General features: G+C 33.9%; 3 protein-coding genes across 5 annotated transcripts; 1 reads left to right on the top strand and 2 right to left on the bottom strand.

Moving 5' to 3' along the window:
* Positions 1–655: 655 nt before the first annotated feature.
* Positions 656–2,487, bottom strand: LOC125838153 (syntaxin-related protein KNOLLE). Its single transcript, XM_049517218.1, has 2 exons — positions 1,797–2,487; positions 656–1,147 (listed from the first exon to the last, which is right to left on the bottom strand). The coding sequence occupies exons 1-2, from the start codon at positions 2,400–2,402 to the stop codon at positions 818–820; spliced, it is 936 nt and encodes a 311-aa protein (XP_049373175.1). The 5' UTR covers positions 2,403–2,487; the 3' UTR covers positions 656–817.
* A 2,166-nt stretch (positions 2,488–4,653) lies between these two features.
* Positions 4,654–8,148, bottom strand: LOC125838157 (DNA repair protein XRCC4-like). The gene is made up of 5 exons (XM_049517221.1): positions 7,938–8,148; positions 7,706–7,848; positions 6,530–6,658; positions 5,309–5,431; positions 4,654–5,095 (listed from the first exon to the last, which is right to left on the bottom strand). Exons 1-5 carry the CDS (start codon positions 8,080–8,082, stop codon positions 4,826–4,828), a joined length of 810 nt encoding a protein of 269 aa, XP_049373178.1. The 5' UTR covers positions 8,083–8,148; the 3' UTR covers positions 4,654–4,825.
* Positions 8,149–11,199: 3,051 nt separating this feature from the next.
* Positions 11,200–16,412, top strand: LOC125838194 (protein WVD2-like 3). Of its 3 annotated transcripts, none has more exons than XR_007443551.1 (8): positions 11,200–11,226; positions 13,590–14,057; positions 14,300–14,385; positions 14,494–14,581; positions 14,789–14,860; positions 15,006–15,116; positions 15,337–15,634; positions 16,005–16,412. XR_007443551.1 is itself a non-coding variant. In XM_049517270.1 (7 exons), exons 2-7 carry the CDS (start codon positions 13,596–13,598, stop codon positions 15,574–15,576), a joined length of 1,059 nt encoding a protein of 352 aa, XP_049373227.1. In that variant the 5' UTR covers positions 11,200–11,226; positions 13,590–13,595; the 3' UTR covers positions 15,577–15,849. The 3 variants fall into 3 exon arrangements, 1 of the variants encoding a protein (XP_049373227.1); XR_007443550.1 differs by having other exon boundaries at positions 16,000–16,412; XM_049517270.1 differs by lacking the exon at positions 16,005–16,412 and having other exon boundaries at positions 15,337–15,849.
* The last annotated feature ends 310 nt before the right edge of the window (positions 16,413–16,722 follow it).

Below are 16,722 nucleotides of genomic sequence, written 5' to 3'. Positions count from 1 at the left end.
GAAAATTAAAAAATAATTTGTTGCGATTGATTATGATGTGAATTAACATCTATCTAATAGCTTGTTTATTGAGGTCAAGATTATTATTGTCTAGATATGTGAGTACGAACGTTAATGTTTAAATTTGGGAGAAAGAACGGTTTTTTTTATCTTGGTCACCAAGTTGTATTTTTCTCACTTAACAATAACAAACCAGTGTAATCTCACGAGTAGGAGCCTTACATATATGTTGAGTCTTTAGCTCGACTATTATATTATCTTGTTGTTGTTTCTGCTTGTTGCCATTGTCTTCTTTTACATCTTTCTTTGAGCTTAAGATCTAATACTCCGGGAATGGGAAAGCAATACACCTGACTACCTATTTAACATTCTATCTTAATTCTCGACCTCCACACCCTCCTATCAAGGGTCATGTCCTCGGTGAGCTGAAGTTATATCATGTCCTGTCTAATCATCTCTCCGTGATACTTCTTAGTTACCTCTACCCCTCTTTAAGCTCATTACAGTCAACCTTTGCACCTCCTCTCTTCATATGGCCAAACCATTACAACCTCATTTACTTGTCTATGAGTTTATCATTATTTGTTGTTGTTGACATAATGGTAAAATCAGCCTTTTGAACATTAATTCTATATATTATGCCAGTAAATCTCACAAATTTTGTAACAACACATCCATTAAGGTTCATAGTCCTATCAAAAGGACTAACTAGTGACAAATAGAATAACAAACATACATGAATTTCTCACGAGAGTGATCAAAGTAACTGCTAAAAAGAATATAAAGAATGAAACCAAGCCCCAATGGGGCTGGCAATTCAAGATTTGGTGAAACTGGTGGCAATGGGGATGATGACTATCAGGATCAGAATTAGGAGAACTATAACTCCAATGAACATACATTTCCTGCTGCTCTTTTGATACTTCTTTGCAGTCTTGAGGTTCTTGGCTCCATCATTAACATACTGGGCTGCATTCACCACATGGTGTTCAATATCATCCATTTTCTCTCCTTGTGCCTCAACCATCACTGCCATGTCCAAGAATATCTGGTGCAGCTCAAGCAAGCTCCTTTCTATCTCCTTTGCCGCGTCATGACGGTCCTGTATCTCCACCACTGTTTCCAACACCTTCCCCCTCCCATGCTCCTGCACCAATCAATGTTTGTCAGCCAACTAAAAATCATGGCTTTTACTTTTAATCATGAAATTTGAACTAGCAACAATTTGAGGTGTAAGCTCCCAAAAACTCTATAATTAGGAGTTGCCATATAAATTCTAACTATTGATTTGGTGTCAGCTATATGAATTCTCACTATTGGATTTGGACTAGTACAACAGCAACAATAATATACCCGGTGAAATCCAACGAGTGGGGTGTGGGGTGAGATAGAGTGTAGACAGACCTTACAACTATGAGTGTTGTTTCCAAAACACGACCTTCGGCTCAAGGGCAACAAATCCAAGGACAGGGTAGAAATTTGGACTAGTTATACTCCAAAATTCAATAATCTAGTGTGGGCTACATGAATTCTCACTATTGATTTGGAACTCCACAATTCTATAATTTGGTGTCAGCTATATAAATACTCACTATAGATTTGGACTAACAACAATCCACAAACTAAGTTGTTAATCCCTTAAATCTTGAATTATAACACTTAAAAACTAAGCTACCAAGAAACAGTTCAACAAAAAACAGAGCATTGTTCTTCTGCAGATAGAAAAATTAGGGAAAAAACAGAGACAAATTGGGGGTGAAAAAAAAGACATAATTTTTGGTTTTGTTTATGCATACCTGAATTGCTCTAGAAAGAAATTCTTCACCACCTTGACCATTTCCACTAGAAATGATCTTGTCAATAACTTCTTCATCTGGGTGTTCACCAGTCACAGTAAAATATCTTCTTCCAACAGTTTCCTTATACTCAGTCATCATCCTCTGCCTCAGTCCCTGAAAATCCATCATCAGTTCCTTAAGCTTCTTCCTAAGCCCATTAGTCACAGCAGATCGAGTCCTATCGACCAGCGTCCCTTCTTTACACCCAGAAAGCCGCCTGTTAATCGCATTGGATCGGTCCATCTCTTCCAGCTGAGATCTAATAGCTCTAGCCTTCTTCAACACAGCTACAATATCTGAATTTATGCCATCACGGATCGATTTCAAAGCTTCAGGTTTGTGCAGGGACTTGCTTTCTTCATTAGTGTCCTGTAACCGACGAAGAATCTCCTTGATTGAATTCATCTCCAATTTCACCTTTTCTGCTTCTTCTAAGAAAGCAGTGAGATTTTGATCCATTTGGGTCATACCCATTTCCAAATCTGGACTAGCTTCAACATCTTTCATGGCGGCTTTCTTCAGATCAATGTAGCTTGTGAAAGATTTTGTCATCAAATCATTCATCTTGAATTGTTTTTTTTTTTAGAGAAATATGCAGAAAAATGAAGTAAAGGAAGGGAATTTGGACAAAACAGAGTGAATTTTACAGTGATTGAAAATGGTTATGGACAATCAATAGGCTATAAAGAGGAAGATTGAGGCATGGGGTGAGATTAAGGAGAAAGATAGCCGTTGGAGGATCTTTTGTGTAACGGCTATATTTTGTTTTGAATAAAATAAGGTTTCTTGGATCCTCATATGTTGTATCCATTTGGTCATACATATTGCAATCACTTTTTTTGGAAGCCATAAGATTTATCTAGTTTAGAATTTTTATTATTTTTTATACAAAAAAACTAAAATCTCAAAAGAAGTCGGTTTTGAACAAAAAAATAATAATTGAGTTCTATTAAAAATTTAAAATTTACCACTCTATCTATTTATTGTACAACTAATTATCTATATTTTTCCTTATTAAACGTTCTCCTCATGTCGAAATGCATAGTCCTTGCGAAAGAAGTTGTTTGAAGAATGTGGAAAGATAATATCGAGAAAAAAAAAAGGTTTGATATACCTTTTAATTTTGCGGTATAGAATTTATATATCACGTCTTATTAAAGTGACTCACATATATACTTACTTTATTGTTACATAAATGACCCGGATTAACCTTATTGTTATACAAATAGCCTAAATATACCATTTTCGACTAGTAAAAGTGAAAACAAATTCTTTTTTTTTAATTAAATAATATTCATGCAAGGGTACATTAGATCTTTCTAGTTAAGTCAAGGGTATATTTGATCCTTCTAGTAAAGTTACGAATATATTTGATCTTCTCACACGTGAATTTTTTCACTTCTTTGATTGAATAACTAATTTGAGTTAGGTTTATCATTATTGAGTTTCTTGTTATTGTTTCATTTTTAGTGTGAAAATATGAGAAATAAAAATAAGTGTAAATGGGAAAAGAAAAAAAAATGTAAGAAACAATTTAAGACCATTTTTTGCGGTTATATTGTTCTTTATTTGTGTATCAATGAAAAAATAGGACATCAATGATAAATTTTACAAGAAGATGAGTGAAGAAATAAATTTGATCATCAAAATAAAGTTTGGTCGATGTTAAATACAAAACTTTGTCGAAAGGATTTACATTAACATATTATGTTACACTTTGTTTGGATGGTTGTTATGTATTGTATTGTAATGTGTTGTGTTGTATCGTACGGTATTGTTTTAATGAATATAATGTTTGGATAGATCGTGTCGTCCTCCGTTGTTACATAATGTCACATACCATAATTTGAATGATAAATCTACAGGAAATTGTAGGGTGTGGTAGAGCTTCTATGAAAAGGTAGGGTAAATGATAAATAAAATTATTAAATAATAAGTGAGGATAAAATGAGAAGAAAATATTAAGGTAACGACGCGATCACACCAAATGGGTCATTACACAAAATGAGTATTTTCATCGTTATCTAACGATGAATTTAAACAATACGATATAATAAAATTTAAGAAACAATCAAAACAAACATTGTATTTAAACAAACAATACAATATAATACAATACAACGTATAACAACCATCCAAACAAGGTGTTAGTGTGCAAGTACACTCCAATTATATTCGGAAAAAATAAAAATATAACTGGTTCTTATTTTTTTAAAATTGGAGTCAAACAAATGTCGTAAATGATAATATTGTTGCTTCATGATACTCCAATATTCGTCTTTGAGCCTCAACCTATCTATACTCTTCGACAAGCTTTGAAGCAAGGGGCAATCTGTATTCTCAAGCTAAATATACCATATAATATGAATGGAGGGAGTCTTAGTAGCTATTCATATAAAATTATATCTAACTGCAAGATATTACAAGAATCTGAGTCACCAAAATAACCACCATCTAATGTCACATACTAATCACCTAGACTTGAAAAGCCTACTCATGGTAATGTAAAGACATTCTAATAAAACTAAAGTTAGGTCGGTGATAGGGACAAAATTTCTTCTTAAGAAGATTTAAAAAAATAACAAAAGTAAACACGCAACGAAGACAAATTATACAATATCTTTTATAACAAGTATAACCTTTTCGAAGTTCAGATGAACCTCTTGTTTGAATTTGTTTTGATTTTCTTACCTTCAAAAGTGAGAATGACATTACAATTTCCAAACATGCAACTCAATTCCAGAAAAATTGCTCTGGACTTCAACTATACACAGAATTTAGTACAAATACCTTGGAAGATAGGGAGGAGTTGAGATAATACAACACAAAAGCCAAATGATTGAAGTATTCACTAGTTCAAACAGTGTATATACATATCCTCATTCAGTCATTCTCCATTAGAAGGAAAGTATAATTAGAAGCAGTTAGATAAAGAAGCAAAAAAACAAGGATGATTAAAGATGCTGTAAATGGTGATCCTTAGATATTTACTTTCTCTTTCGACCACGACCACGACCCCTTCCCGCTGGAACATCTTTTGAAGTGCCAACATCATCCTTTTTTGATGAAGTGCCAACATCTTCCTTCTCCACTTCTTCCCCACTCATTTCCTCATCACTTCCCTCATCAAAGGTCTTAGTTCTGTCTGTAGATTGTGCGTCCTCTTCTACTGGCTCTTCAACAGCAGTTCCTTGTTTCAAGAGCTTATCCCGAAGTTCTCTGAGTTTCTTCTTCTTTGAGTTCAGAACTCCAAGAAACTGGAAGTAAAAGGAACACAGGTCATGATCAATCATGGAAGAACCTTTGGGGTGTTCAGCTCCTAAGCCTAAATAAATCATTCCAGAACAAAGGGTAGCAGAAAGATCTAGGGATACATATACAACGTTAAAAGAAAGAGCAAAATCATAATAAATCTGAACAAACCCGTGAAAATAATAAACAGAGCTTAGTGCTTGGTCTGAAAACAGCACCTTTGCATATATTGCAGATTCGAATTCTTCTTTCTCTCTGCTGAGTTTCTCGCTTTGTGTTAAACATTTTTCTGCCTCCACCTTCATCCTTTCAAATGACTCAGTTTTACTGACAACTTCATCCTATTTGTATCAAATAAACTCGTGAGAATTTGAATCAAATAAACTCGTGTGAATTTTACCATGTACCTATCTCTTCAGATGAAACAAACAGATAATTAATATTTTTCAAAAAGTGAATTGTATACAACCTCGTTCCATTTCAATCAAATTAAAAAAACTGTAAAAGCATACCACACAACAGAACCACATAGATTGTTGTTTAGTTGGAAGGCAACTTAAGTGGCAAGATTTTCTAAAGCAGAGATAACAGAAATCATATAGATTGCTGTTTAGATGGAAGGAAGAAGTAACAACATTTTCTAGAGCTGAGATATCAGTAAATCAAAATGAAAGGAAAGAAGACATTCAGTTCACCATGTTAAATATGATACATATAAATGCAGGAACCAATTGTAGTAACTCGCATATTCACTCTGTATATACTATCTTTTCCTTGCACTGGTGAGAGGTAGGCTAACACCACCTACAACAAAAAATGCTTTCAAATTGTTCTCTTAATATACAAATATTCATAATGGGATGGACTTAGAGCTCTCCGGAAAGAAGGCTCATATGGGACAGATTCACAATTGTTTTACAAAGTCTAGGCATATTAAGGAAAAGCATGGCAACATAGTGTCCACTAAGAATGACACTAAACAAAATTCCAAGTATATTCATTGTTGGTGACTATCATCTAGAAGCTGCAGACCAAGATGATTCCACTTTCATGCTCCAAGATAAAAATGGGCACCAAGCTCAAATGAGAGGCAGATCTTAGGAAACCAATCACTGCAGCAAGCCAGCAACAGTGCAACCAACTATTGCCAGACCACCTAAATCCATAGAGGGTATGAAAGGGAACTGTAGGCACGGATACTGAACTACTACATCCTCCACCAACATTTCTAAGAACAGATATCCTAAAATTCATGGCAAAAACATTAATACTGGCTGTAATGCATATTATGCATAAAAGCTCCTGATCACTTAAGTTCATCTGATTATCAGAGAGTAGATTTTAAGACGGCAGATTGATAAAATTCAAGTAAACTGAAAATGTGCATGGAGTAAATTGTAACTTTAAATAAGACACAGCACAGCAATCAAGATCATTACACTCAGTCTAATATTTGCATCCATGAGGAAGTCCAAGATATCAGCTGTAGTTTTTTTGCTATTAGAAGACGGTTGGCATTTCCACCGCCATTCCAGCTTTGTGCCTTCTTTCTCAAATGTCCATGAGAGCTACAAAGATCAAAGGAAAATAATGGGCTACATGGAAAGCACATCATAGCTTTTCAAACTTGCAATAATACCATAAAGATATATTGATTACATTGACTCCACCTTAACTAATTTTTTGCTCTTTAGGACATTCGTTAAGCAATTAAAAGCAAAGATGTGCTAGAGTTGACTAAAAAGCTGTAGAGCACCACAATAGACTTTAAAAAGCAAGAATAACAATCTAAGCAGTTAGTGCACATGGCTAAAATCATATTTTTGGTCAAGGCTCCAAGCTGATAACACACACCCTCTTGCGCTATTGCGCTTAGAGATGGCAACAGTGCTGTGTGGCCGTTTGGCAGTTTGACAATTTAGTTAAAAAAATCATCCAACTCTTTAGCTTCGTTATGAACACAAATGTACTGGGTTTGAATTTCAACTCTGATTGACTAGATCTTCCAGAATAGGAAAACTCAACTCGTCTATATAGATTTAGAGTCAATTGGAATAGATATATGAAATGTGCACCTCACAACTGCCCTGCTAAGAATTTAAAAAATGATTGTTTCAACCCGCACCCCCCCCCCCAATCCTGTTCGTTGCACCATCCTGCTAGCATGTTCCCCGCCCCACCATGCTCTCAGTTGGTTCAAATCCGCCCCACCCCACCCCATTGTCATCCTAATTGTCGCTCGAGTAGTATGAAGGTCTTCTGATCGGTGCTTAATGAGAGCAAACTGAACAGCCCTAGGAATCAACTTATCTAATAAGGCTAATGCAAAATCTCAAATCAACTCGAGCAACTCATGAATCAAAAACAACAAATGTGAACCAATTGTTCCTATTACATGCTCAAATTAACATTGAAATGATAAATATCTCTTACAATAATAATACAATATGGGGTTTCATCAACAAGTCAAAGGCCACTGAATGTCACATGATTAAGCTAAAATCTCATCTTTAGGGTGCCTTCTGTTCTTTTAACAAATTACTCAAAAGAGGAAATAATCAAATAATTGAAAATGTGCAATAAACTAGGTTTAAATAAAATCAAGAAAAGCTGACCCTTTTATGCCCAGTACCAGCATCATCAAACCCATAAACAGAACCGGGTTGTTGAAATCCTAAATACTTTTCAGCCAAATCAATATACTCCGAAACGGGTTGATCCCACTGAGATGCTCTCTCTTCAACCTCTTCCTCCGACGCTGCAAAAAAACCCCAAAAATTACACAGTAAAAAATGAAGTATCCTAACTAAACTAAGGTCAGCAAAACAATTAGGAATAGAAAAATACCATGGCAAGTCCAAGATTGAAGGCCATCAGTAATGAAGAGGTCAAAGTGAGAAGAGAACCATGTGCCTTTCACAAATATTTGTTCCTTATTAGAAATTACCAGTTTGAGGCATGTGTGTTTCGGACTTGCTGACCCCATTAACATGAATGGCTTCTCCTTCTTCAACTCACTCTGTGGCTTCGTGCTATGGAAGCTTTGACAAAATTGAAACTCCCCGCGCCTTATTATTTGAGTCACATTTTGTTGCGAGAAAGCCTTTTAAAAAAAAATAAAAATTCATGATATAAATATATTTGTATTATTTGTGATAAGTGGTGAATGTCTATTTTATTTAGTTGGAGAAAATATTAGAGCTAATTACTTAAAGTGAACATGATTTCATGATGAAAAAAATGTAATCATTCCTTGATATTTTTGTCTGCTAACAAGTGTATAGATTTTGTTTATTAATTTGAGGTATGACTTAATTGATTCACTTAACCGTTCATGGTTCATATTTGTTTCAGAAGAAACAATGTTGTGAAAATAGATATTGATATTTTAAGTTTCATATTTATTGATGGGTAAAAATGATAATTTATAAGAAATATGTGATCACTAGAACTGAAAATATTTTTATAGATTTGTTATAATTACGATTGAAAATATGTTAGACAAATTTTGTCTACAATATTTTCATAACTTGATTTGTTTTCAAAGTAGAAATATTTTTAAAAAGGTTTTAAGCTATTACTATAATTTAGTATGATTAAAGCACGTTTAGATTATTGTGTTTGAAATAAAATTAGTACCAACTAGTGATCTTAAGGAACTACTGCCACCTAGGGCCTAAGTGCGTCAAGCGACACTCTTTTGTCGGAAAATTAAGAAAATTTCTTTGCTCGCTTAGCTTAGAGGATCCTTTTTCTTTGCTAAGGGATTCTTTCATTAGCTACACCTGGTAATTCAGCATTTCAGGTAACCATATATTACTAACTCATTGTATATACTTGTTCTTAGCTTATAGATGAACCTGATTATCCTACTATGATCCACTCAATTTTACTATTCTCCGTACCAGGAAGAATGAAATCCATAATTGACGTGTTATTATGTGATTTAGAAAAAATAAGTTGATTTTTTACTTATTTTAAAATATTTGATAAGTAAGAAAAATATATACTTTCTGAAAAATATTTATATGTAATCTAGCAAAATACTATGTGAGGAGATGAGATAGGAAGTGGAGGTTCAAGGGTGATGGGGATGTAATGGTCGAGGGGTGGGGACTAGAGATGTTGGATGGGTATGGGAGAGGACAATAAACTTGGAATGTCACTTATGAAATTTGTTTTTCCTACTTTCATTAGAGAAGTCACTTTCTTCATTTTTAAGCAGCTTATCTTTCCAGAGAAATAATTTTCAAAATATTTTTGATCAACTAAACATGATGAAATTGAAAAAAAAAAAATAGAAAATATCTTCCTCCATACCAAACACACTCTCAGTCTCTTTAGGAGATTGCCTTGCAATTCACACTTCAATTTTTTTCGAGGATTCGCGCATTTATAGAAAACGGTAAGAGACCCGTATAGATAACGTGTTGTAAAATTAACGTAAAAATTAGTATAATATATTAAAAGATGAAAATAAGAATAATAAAGAGAAACAAAGAGGGGAGATCTTTCTTATTTTTCAATTCTTCAAGTATTTCTCAAGTGTGTATTGTATGAACTCTTGTAGTGTACATGTTTAATGTAAAAACATGACATTAACCATAGAATTTACGAGGGAAGAAGATTAAGGAGAAAGATTACGAAGATATGATTATTTCTTAAACAGTGGGCATTCACAATTATTAGTTTCATAACACTCCAAGATTAAAAATTATGTACATTTTGTTTACTTAATATAATAAGGTTCTAACCAGACTAAAGAACTTTGGTTAATTAATGGTCCACAGACATTTCTTATGAGATAAATTGTTTGTGGAACCTCCCTCTTAAATATATTTTTTAAAAAGAATCAAAAGAGTAATTAGAATAAGATGCAAAGAGTGGGGTTGAAAAATTAAAATTAGCAAGAGGTTGTGAGACTTTATCAAAAGGGTTAGCAAATAGTAATCAAAGATTGGAAACAAATTAAAGCAATGATTTCTTCGACCTTCTAACTATTTATGGTTAAAGAGTCAAGTTTTCAGGAATTTTAGCTGTAATTAACTTGGGTTTGGGAAGATTATGCTAATATTATTCATTTGTTTCTTAATGAAAATCTAATAAGTTAAATCATGAATGTAAATCGTACTAGACAACTCTATACAACAGGTTCGACTCGAAAGATATTAGATATTGAGGGAGATCGATCTCAGATCATCCGTATGAAAGAACACCTCCAAATTAACTAAGTCATCTAAAGAACAATTATTTTATTTAAATAATATAATATTTCGTTAAAGATAATTTAATCGAACCTTCATAATAATTATATTGCCTCTGACCACAATGCAGACTTCATAAGGGACCATTTGAGCTGCAGATCGTAATGCTCCTAGAGAGGCATATTTCAAATATAGAGGAGTGAATTATTGCCTCTGACCACAATGCGGATACAATATCCCTTGCTAAATATGTGTATATTTCAACAAATAAAGAAAGCATTACAAGTACATGTATTATTCAAATATATTTTACTTTGATTTAATTATAATATGTATTTTTGGTTTCTATTAAAACATATTATATTTAGATTATTTTCAAAATTATGTCATTCTTAAATATAAAATAACAATTCAAATTAGCATAACACATCAATAATTAAATATTCACGACAAATTGGTTTAGAGGTGTCTCTATACTCTATGGTAATTAATAGAAGATTAAATATGTTAAATAAAAAATTTAAAATGATGAAAATCAATTTTTTTAATATTTGAGTGATTAAAAACACAAATTTTCTGTGGATATTGAAAGGTGATTTGACAATTTAATCTCTCCTTAATTGGTTTTATTATAATAATAATACTTTAAATTACTTTTGTCTTCTTCAATCAAGTGATACAAATCATCAATAATTGGTCTTCCCTACTCATTTTTTTAGCTATTTTTTTTTTCTAAAAATAAAATTTGTTTTTGAATCCATAAATAAAAATAGTATAAAAAGCTCCTTTTTTTTTTTTCTTGTTCTTTCTTTTACCTCCTTCTTTCTGCTATATAAATAAATATTTTCTTCTGTCTATTTGTATTGTAATAGAAAAAACTGCATATATTTTCTGGGTAAGAAGAAGCAGCAAACAAATCGATCTTTTCAAAGGTGAGATTTCTCAAAAATCTTTGTATTGATATTGTTATTTGTGAGATTTTTTAATTTTTGTGAGACTATGATCTATTTGTATTATTCGATTTTGGTTATGATGTTATGTACATTCTGCAGATCTATATAAGAAATCTATTACATTTTCAGCTTTACTTACATATTCTTCGTTAATTTCTTCAATCTTTACTATGTTTAAGGATTTGAGTTGTAATTTGGTGGGTGTGATAATCTATTGAAATATATGGATGTTGCATTATGAAATGCTTTTTGAGTTTGATTGCTGATAGTTGATATTTTGGTTGATTAGAATGTAAACATGAGAGTTTGAGATAGAGGTAAAAATATGAAATAAATGGGGGGAGGGGGGGGGGGGGGGTTGAAAATTCTTAAAATTGGGTTCTAAAAGGATATGAAGATGTCTGATTCTGATTTTCTGTATAAAAACTTGCATTCAGCGCGACCTACAGGGAGAGGGAGATTCTTTATATTGTGTTCCAGGATATAGGTTGTCTTGGTTCCGTAACATGGATCTTTTGCTCACTTTTCACTATTTATCCATTTTTTTGTAAATTTATGTTTCGAAGTGATGATATTCAAAAGTAAGACATAGTTGTATCACTGCTGTACCTTTTCATTTTTCAGTTAGGTGCTCATTGAATCATTTTCTATGTAATGCATCATGTAGTTTGCAAAATATCTGTTCTGTGATTGTCATTTATACAGACCCCCTTTACACTATCTTTATTCATATGTGTTTACCTGTAGATTTAGGTTTCTGTATGACACCCCATTGGGGTCTGGCCCTTTCTGGACCCTGTGTGAACGGGTGATGCCTTTTTATATGCATCTGTATATGATGTATAAATAATATAGTTTCTGCTTATAGTTTTGGACTCACCAATGCGTGGAGGTGTTGTGGAGTCTACTTTCCCTTCTGAAGCTATATAGTATATATGTTCTCCTTGTTTCATGAATTATTGAGATGCAAAAATTTCTGGCTCTTTCTTCGTCTTATTTAGTATTAGGACGCCAAACCATTGATCTTCAACTGCAGTATCCAGCATTGATTTTAGTATTACGAGGCTTATCCATTGCTACTTCTGTTAGAAACGTGTGATTGAAATGATCTAATTTTTAAAAAAAAGTACAGTAGCAATTACCAGATGCTGGAGAAAGCTACTCAGTAACTTATGCTGGAGCGAGAGTCATGTTACACTGAAAGCAAATGTTTCTGTGGAATAAGATAAAACCTGGATCTCAGGGAAATTTGGTATACTTTCATGAGGTGTAACAATCAAGCCTTTTAATGGATATGAAAGGGCTTCAATCACTAATTATCACAGAAATTATATAGAGCATTTGTTTTCTTGGAACAATATGATTTTTCCACCTTGTTTGGCAATGTACATTTGGCACGTCAGCATGCTGATTCCTTGTACCTAAGAGTTAATCTTAGCCCCTTTTGCTACTTCACTGACAAGCGTAACATGCTTCTGGAGATGGGTAGCTTTAAGTTCATTTTATGCACAATTTAGTTCGTCAAAGCGAGGATAAATGTTCCTCTAACTGCAAAATTCACAGTTGACTGTTGCCAGATTTTGCCTAATTATTATTTTTTTACAAGTATAAGTCCAAGTTTCCATGCACTTGCTTATTCAGTATGCATATGTTGTTTAAATAATAAATAGAAACCTTGATAGCAATATATAATTGAGTATGCAGAAAAGAGGAAATATTCAATTATTATTTTGATAAATAACTACTCCCTCCGTCCCTATTTAGTTGTCCATATTTCCTTTTTTAGTTGTCCCTATTTAGTTGTCCATTTTGACAAACCAAGAAAGGACAACAAATTTTTTCCTATTATACCCTTATTTACACTTCTTGAAAATTGTAAAAGTGTATGTTGTTTCCCTCCAATTTATTTCACTTGAATTCAAAGAAGTGGTTGTAATTTTAAAGTGAAAAGTTGTCATAAGGGTAAAATTGTAACTTCACTATGCTAATCATTGTTGCCTTAATCTGTGTGTCATTTCTAAAGTGGACAACTAAAAAGGGACGGAGGGAGTATTTGATTAGTATTGAGAGGTCCTATTTCTAAAGCAGGAGTCCTTTTGGTACTAGAACTTCAAATATTTCTTGCTTCACCAACTCCAATGGGACCATTCAAACCTGTTTTGATAAAGAAATTTATGTAGTTTTTGTGCAGAGTCATTAACACAACGGACTGGCAATTTTTCTAGGAAAACAAATAAATCAATTTACTTTACCAATTCGGATGATGGACTCAAAAGATATTTTAGCATGATTAAACCCTTAGTTGTAAATAATGCTTTCTTATTTTATTGATGTTTTTTCAGAGGTTGATGGGGTTAGAAGTTACAGATACCTGTATGGAAAAGGAGCAAGGTGTTTCTCCGGATTCAAGTTACATGAGAGATGGTAATCAAGATGTGTTGCAGTCATCTGAGCATGCCATTGGGGAGCAGAGAACTGATATGCTGAATGACAATGTTGAAACAGAGGAGCATGAAGCGAAGGACTGCACAGCTGAAATGTCAGTTGATAGCAGACAGGAACAAGATCGACCAGGCACAAAGGTAAAAGATGATAACGGGAGATCAAGATCTTCCGTGAAATCAATAACCAAATCTGTTGCTGGAAGCTGTAAAACAAAGTGCACTGTTCCCCAGCCATTTGCTCTGGCAACTGAGAGGCGCTCTTCTCATGGAACACGTCCTGTTAGGAATGATGCAGGTGACGTGAGTGCTGCACAGAAGCCATCTGAAACAAATAATTTGCAAGCCCCGAGATCTGTACAAAACCAGGTTATTCCCCTATGCTTTATGTGCGTTTTGACCACTGTCTACTGGGTTATGTCATTAAAGGAAGAGGATGAATCCGAAGCACTTGATCTTGCAAAAATGACAAAGTCCTCGTGTTTTATTTTACTTCCACTTTTGGTGAATGAGAAAACTCACTTTTCACTGAGAAGTCAATGCATAATATTGGAGTTAGGGTCTATAGATCATACAGCATGTTCATCTGTGGCTATGATATTCTCTTTCAGGTTTCTTCATCAGTTGCACTTAAGAAGCCACTGCAATCTGATAATAAGAAATATTCTGATGAGGAAGACTCGTCAATTGCCTCTTGGTATGATCTTTCTCCTTTGATCTAACTTTACAAAGTCTTCACTTTCTCTGATGTGTGCCCTTATTGAATTCTGCTTTGCCATTTGATGATTTCCTCAACAATGAGAAGTGATGTGATCTCAGCAAGAAAATCCAGGGTCACTGTAGCGGCAGCCCCAGTATTTCTGTCCTCTGAACGTGCAGCAAGAAGGAAGGAGGTAGCTGTCGATTTGCACTTCTCCTTAGGACTATTGAAACTGCTAGTTCTAATTCTTCACCTCATTGTTTACCCCTACTTGTCCCCTCTAAATGATCAAAACAAAAAACAACTTAACAATAGAAAAGGAACTTCAAGTTCTCCTTGAAATGAAAAATCTAAAGCTTGACCAATTCTGTCTTGCTTTCTGTTTTTCCCCTTCTTGCAGTTTTACTCAAAGTTGGAGGAGAAACATCAAGCTTTGGAGGCTGAGAAAATTCAATGCGAGGAAAGGACAAAGGTACGGGCTGCCTTATGTTACTGTCACCTGATCCTGGATGTAATAGTAGAATACAGATCAATCAAAGTTATCCTACAGAAACTGAATTAATGAATGTGTTATCAATCGATATATTTTTTGATTTCGTTCTACCTTCTGAACTTAGGAGGAAAGAGAAGCAGCTATGAAGCAAATGAGAAGGAATTTGTTGTTTAAGGCAAACCCAATGCCGAGTTTCTACCATGAAGGACCTCCACCTAAGGCTGAACTGAAAAAGGTACTGCATTTTCATCAGCAGTAACTTACAGTAACATCAACTTCTAGTTGAGGTTTACCATAAATTTAATCTGTTGTATTATTGTGACGTTTTTTACCGCTTTTGTAACCTTTGAGCATGTTAATGAAAGTTCACATTAGGTTACTGATCTTTTGACATCCCCTGCTATTTATCAACTTAACCACCTTATTGTTTTAAGTTCCTTTTCTTTGTCCTGCAGCCACCACCAACCCGTGCAAAATCACCAAAATTTTGCAGAAGGAAGAGCTGTGGTGACACAGGTGGCTTGGATAAAGATGTAGGAGCTTATGATAGAGGAAGTCAGCATATTCTTGGTTACGATGCAAATACCACCTTTGCTTCTAGAAATAGTAAAGACAGTCTCAATAACCGACGGGGTTCTGCTACTTACAACTTTAACAATGAGTCCAATCACGCAGGGGGGACAAATGAGTCATAAATGACTGAGAAGCAAGACGACATGAATATGGATATTAGCGTTCATTCTTGAGCCTTTGGTGAGTCATACTTTAATAAAGTGAGAGCCATTGTTTTCTTGTATTTTGCCTCTTGTGACAGCTCTAAGGGTTGTCCATTGACTTCTTATTTAAACTGCAAAACCTTTTTTTTGCAGTAGTCTGTAACATTAATTTATAAGTGTAAATTTCTGTAAGTTATCCCATTACTGTGTAAAGAGACTCATCTTTTATAAAATTTTATATGATTTTTAGTATATTGGCTAAGGTGCACTTGTTACTTATTTAGAATATCCATATTTTGTATTGTAATTTGACAAGTAGCATTTGCATATTCTTGCTTCTGTCTCGACATAATAGTGATTCACAGTTACTTGTTTTCGTCTAATCTTAGAAGTCATTTGCAGTCCAGCCTCATAGCATGTCTGGCAATGAGACTCCAAAAGGAAGGTTGTGAAGGAAGTTTGATGATTTTTTCCATATCACACAAGGTGAGTGATTGTACTTAGTGAGGGAAAACAAAATGAGAGGCACAGGGGCCATGAAGATGTGCTTTAGTGGTGCAGTAAACTTTTGTTTTCCTCAATTTGGGTAGGAGTAATGATGTAAAGTTTGGAAAGCAAAAGGGGAAGATGTAAATGGAGCGTAAAGCAAGTTATGCTCAAGTGTTCGTGTAGATATTCTGCAAAATGTGACTTTTTAGTTAGAAAGTGACTTACATATGTGGAACCAAAATCACAGTCAAAAAGGTCCAAATCTTAAAATTTGTGTATGCTTTTCAAATCTTGAAGTTAGTGTGACTTTTAAACTTGGTATATATTGTAGTATTTATATTTACAATTTCAGTTTTATAGTATTGGATTTCTTAAGAGTTGACTGTGGCCTATAAAAAAATTACTAGTATCTGAATCTTGTTTCTCCTTCTAACTGTAATTCCCGAACTAAGGATACAGTGGCGTACACAAGATTTCGTAGCTCAATAACCTTCTTGCAAGGAAAGAGAAACTAGTCAAATCAGATTAGTGCCTATAGAAGATATGTCATTCTTCTCGACTATATTTACATTTCTTTTTCTTTAACCTTATATATGGTGGAGGCCAAAAAAGAAATGTTCTAATATTAATCAGACT

The sequence above is a fragment of the Solanum verrucosum genome, unplaced genomic scaffold (assembly GCF_900185275.1).
Source record: "Solanum verrucosum unplaced genomic scaffold, falcon-dt-bn FXZP01000079.1, whole genome shotgun sequence".
In the NCBI taxonomy this organism is placed as follows: domain Eukaryota; kingdom Viridiplantae; phylum Streptophyta; class Magnoliopsida; order Solanales; family Solanaceae; genus Solanum; species Solanum verrucosum.
This window is presented reverse-complemented; position numbering and strand designations above follow the sequence as displayed.

What these genes read in the sequence shown, in the direction of transcription:
- LOC125838153 (XM_049517218.1), bottom strand. Translation starts at nt 2,402, where the DNA reads ATGAATGATTTGATGACAAAATCTTTCACAAGCTACATTGATCTGAAG. An exon ending in TTCTTTCTAGAGCAATTCAG is followed by an intron (nt 1,148 to 1,796) that starts GTATGCATAAAC and finishes TGATTGGTGCAG; the next exon opens with GAGCATGGGAGGGGGAAGGT.
- LOC125838194 (XM_049517270.1), top strand. Translation starts at nt 13,596, where the DNA reads ATGGGGTTAGAAGTTACAGATACCTGTATGGAAAAGGAGCAAGGTGTT. An exon ending in GTGCAGCAAGAAGGAAGGAG is followed by an intron (nt 14,582 to 14,788) that starts GTAGCTGTCGAT and finishes CCCTTCTTGCAG; the next exon opens with TTTTACTCAAAGTTGGAGGA. An exon ending in AATGCGAGGAAAGGACAAAG is followed by an intron (nt 14,861 to 15,005) that starts GTACGGGCTGCC and finishes TTCTGAACTTAG; the next exon opens with GAGGAAAGAGAAGCAGCTAT.
- LOC125838157 (XM_049517221.1), bottom strand. Translation starts at nt 8,082, where the DNA reads ATGTTAATGGGGTCAGCAAGTCCGAAACACACATGCCTCAAACTGGTA. An exon ending in CTGGTACTGGGCATAAAAGG is followed by an intron (nt 6,659 to 7,705) that starts GTCAGCTTTTCT and finishes TGATCTTTGTAG; the next exon opens with CTCTCATGGACATTTGAGAA. An exon ending in ATGCAAATATTAGACTGAGT is followed by an intron (nt 5,432 to 6,529) that starts GTAATGATCTTG and finishes TGATACAAATAG; the next exon opens with GATGAAGTTGTCAGTAAAAC.